The sequence below is a fragment of the Sinocyclocheilus anshuiensis genome, unplaced genomic scaffold (genome assembly GCF_001515605.1).
Source record: "Sinocyclocheilus anshuiensis isolate Anshui unplaced genomic scaffold, SAMN03320099.WGS_v1.1 scaffold140, whole genome shotgun sequence".
Taxonomy (NCBI): Eukaryota; Metazoa; Chordata; class Actinopteri; order Cypriniformes; family Cyprinidae; genus Sinocyclocheilus; species Sinocyclocheilus anshuiensis.
Genome location: NW_015554147.1, coordinates 2,039,640 through 2,043,289, shown reverse-complemented (window position 1 = coordinate 2,043,289; position 3,650 = coordinate 2,039,640). Strand labels below are relative to the sequence as shown.

General features: G+C 41.3%; 1 protein-coding gene across 1 annotated transcript in view; it reads right to left on the bottom strand.

Moving 5' to 3' along the window:
* Window positions 1-3,650, bottom strand: part of LOC107670590 (segment polarity protein dishevelled homolog DVL-3-like) — a 34,700-nt gene that overhangs the window by 22,464 nt on the left and 8,586 nt on the right. Inside the window, exon 2 of the mRNA XM_016463230.1 lies at window positions 676-745. Coding sequence (XP_016318716.1) covers window positions 676-745 — 70 coding nt within the window. The remainder of the gene's footprint in view (window positions 1-675; window positions 746-3,650) is intronic.

The following is a 3,650-nucleotide window of genomic DNA, read 5'->3' as shown; positions in this document are numbered from 1 at the left end:
TCAATTAAAGTGGAAGTGAAGCAGTCAGTCAAGTTTACATTATTTAGTAAAGTGATTTCCACTTTGATTAAAATATATATAACAAACATGATTAATGTAACCATTTTAAAGAAAAAGGATGTTTTGCTATAGCTTTTGGAGCAAGGATGCCGCCATCTTGCAGTACCACAGCTTGTCATGGGGTTGATTTGCGCCATTAGCCATCAGTTTCTTAAATAATGTAAACTTGACTGACTGTTTCACTTCCACTTCCTCTTTAAGTTCAACTAATTGCCTTTAATATAAATTTAAACTATAGTACATTTTCATTTAATTACATTCAGTTCACACTTAAGTATATTCTCTCCCGTGTCTCTAAGACAGACAGCAGAGGAGCAGATGTTTTTGCTCCTTGCGCTCAACTCTTGCGCTCAATTTAACGGATCCAAACACACACTCACGCCTGACCGACTGATCTCTGAGCTCCTGTGCTCAGAGACTCCCTCACACCTGGGCCTTCTAATCAAAACTTTACCAGCAACATCGAGACGCAGGGCCCTGTTACATTCTGAAGTTAATGAAACACAAGCAGGAGAAATGAGATGAGGGAAGATCTGTCTGTGTGTGTGTGTGTGTGTGTGTGTGTGTGTGTGTGTGTGTGTGTGTGTGTGTTTGTGTGTGTGAACGCTAACTCACCCATGACACAACACGTCCGTTGAAACACGGTAGTTTGGCGTTGTCATCAGATATCTCCTCCTTCACCACCCTGCAGAGACATAAAGAAACAACAGGTCTATTAAAATGTTTCACCAGAATAACAAATAAACATGAGTTTCACTCGAAATATAAAAGAAAGCATTGTAGTCTGTTGTCACGGATAACAAAATCCTCTTTAATTTGATTTTTGCTTAATCGTTTAAACCAGTAATATGGTTTTGTTCGAGAGCAACTACCGTATAATAAGAATACATAAAGAAACTAGACTGAAGAAAATGTCAGTTTTGCCTTTTCTATGCAGTTGCTATGGTGATTTAGCTGGTTGCTAGGTTGCTGTTGTGTTCTGTTGACTGCTATGGCATCGCTAGGTGGTTGCTAAGGTGTTATGAGTGGTTGTTAGCGCAGAGAGTTGCTATAGTGTTCTAGCTGGTTGCGATGGATTTGCTATTGCGTTCTGGTTGCTAAGATGTTCTGAGGGTGTGTTAGTGCAAATGGTTGCTATAGTGTTTTGGCTGGTTGCCATAGCATTTTCTAATGTTTTCGGGTGGTTATATGGCATTGCTAAGTGGTTGCTTTACAATTGCTAAGGTGTTCTTATTGGTTGTTAATGCAAGCAGTTGCTATAGTGTTCTCCCATTTCTATGGCATTGCTAGGCAATTGCTAAGCAGTTGCTAGGGTGTTCTGGGTGGTTGCTAGGGATTTGCTATTGTGTCTTTGTGGTTCCTATGACATCCCTAGGTGGTTTCTAAGGTGTTCTAAGTGGTTGTTAGTGCAAGTGGTTGCTATAGTGTTTTGGCTGCTTGCCAGAGCATTTGCTATTGTTTTCTGGTTGTTTCTAAGGCATCGCTATTCGCTAGGTGGTTGCTAAGGTGTTCTGAGTGATTAGCGCACGAGGTTGCAATATTGTTTTGGTGGTTGCTATGGCATCACTAGGTGGTTGCTTTACGGTTACTAAGGTGTTCTGACTGATTGTTAGCGCATGCGGTTGCTATAGTGTTTAGGCTGGAAGCCACAGCATTTCTAGGCATTTGCTATTGTGTTCTTTCTGGTGATTTCTATGGCATTACTAGTTGATTGCGAAGCAGTTTTGCTAATTGTGTTCCGGCTGGTTGCCAGAGCATTTGCTATTGTGTTCTGGTGGTTGCTATGACATCGCTAGGTGGTTGCTAAGGTGTTCTGAGTGGTTGTTAGTGTAAGCGTTTGCTATTGTGTTCTGGCTGGGGATTTCTATGGCATTGCTAAGTGATTGCTCAGCAGTTGCTAGGGTGTCCTGAGTGGTTGCTAAATAGTTGCTTACCAGCTCATGTCAAAAGAGGTCATAATAATGAGGCTTGACTTAGCAAACACCCCTAAATAAGTAAAGCCACAATGATCAGCTCCATTTATAAATGGCCCCTCACATGCACACAGGTTAATTTAGTCCCCCATAAAGTAACCCCAGAGTCCCTCCCCCTTCCTAGCTGTTCCTTAAAAAGGTGCTGACCCCTCTGACTCCTGTCGCCATGGAAACCTTTGTCAAAGAGGAAGCGGGTGAAAGACAGCTGGCTGGAAAAGCATGTGAGGTTTGCAGAAACAGACCATGTGATCTATTAATAATAAAAATCTATCGAGTGATCATGATTGCATTCATGCAATATAAAACAAATACCAGACAGCTATCTTTAATCACACACCAAAGCAGTGGTGATGAAACAAAGGCTATGCTATATAACAACAGCAATATTTCAAAGCAAAACAAAGCTTATTGTTTCCCATACTGACAAAAATATATGTGAATGCTTTCTTGCGGTGTTTTTTAATTCGAGCCACTCTCAGCTTTAGATGGCATTTCCATGGACTTTGAACAGACCATCTGATGCATATTGTACATAAAAATAGCAATGTTTGAGAACAACAAGCTTCAATCTGATCTGACTGGCTTGCTTTACTGCCTCCTCCCCTAGAGTCTAAGTCAATTAATATCAAATGAATTCAAACTGATATTATGAAAAAAATCTACAATGTACATCCACATTCAGGGCTTTATTTGTGTCATACATCATCTCTCTCTCTCTTTCTCTCGCTTCCTGCCAGATGAAGCTGATCTAATGAAACCCTTCAACAGTGCCTGCATCTGCTGAATTCACATCTGTTCAAGTGATGAGTCAGAGCCTCTTAGGCTCAAGATCTCTTTCCAACTCTCTGTCCCAATTTACAGCATACAGAAAGGCAATGCTGTTGAATTTTTGGAAGTCATAATGGTGGATGTCTCAGAATGCTGTATGTATTATTACAAAGCATTCTAAGGGTGTGTTCACACTTGTAGTTCGGTTCGATTGGTTCATTTGGTCCGGACCAAAAAGGAAAATGATACATTTGGTCCTGGTCCGCTTAGCGTTCACATTGGCATTTTTGACAGCGAACCTAAAGACAGTGAACCTAAAGGCATAGTGATACGTTCACAACCTGATTGGTCGGCTTGAATGACATATATATCGTGACAGAACTCACCGAACACCCCAACAAAAGGGTGCGTTCACACTTGGCATATTTGGTTCGATTAAAACGAACCCTGGTGCGATTGCTCTGTTAGTGCGGTTTGTTTGAGTAAAGTGTGAATGGGCCGGTATGAGATTTTGACGGTATGATAACCTTAAGCAAAAATATCAAAACCCCCAAATCAATATTGAGGATTTTCTTCCAATAGTTCGTGCATCATGAACAGTGAGTGATCTGCCTGCTGCAGTATTTTTCTCTTTGTGTCCGTATTCAGCGTCTCTGGCCTGTGTTAACGGGTGTTTACAGACTTCACATAAATGACATTTTGGAAAATGATTGCATTGCAACGCAGTTTGTGCAAGTTCAGAACAGAGACGAGTTGCAATGAGAAAAAAACGTCCGGTTGCCGATCGCGTAAGTTCCAGGGGCAGCTCCTTAAGTTCGGCCATCCTACACACACGTGACTGACTGACCG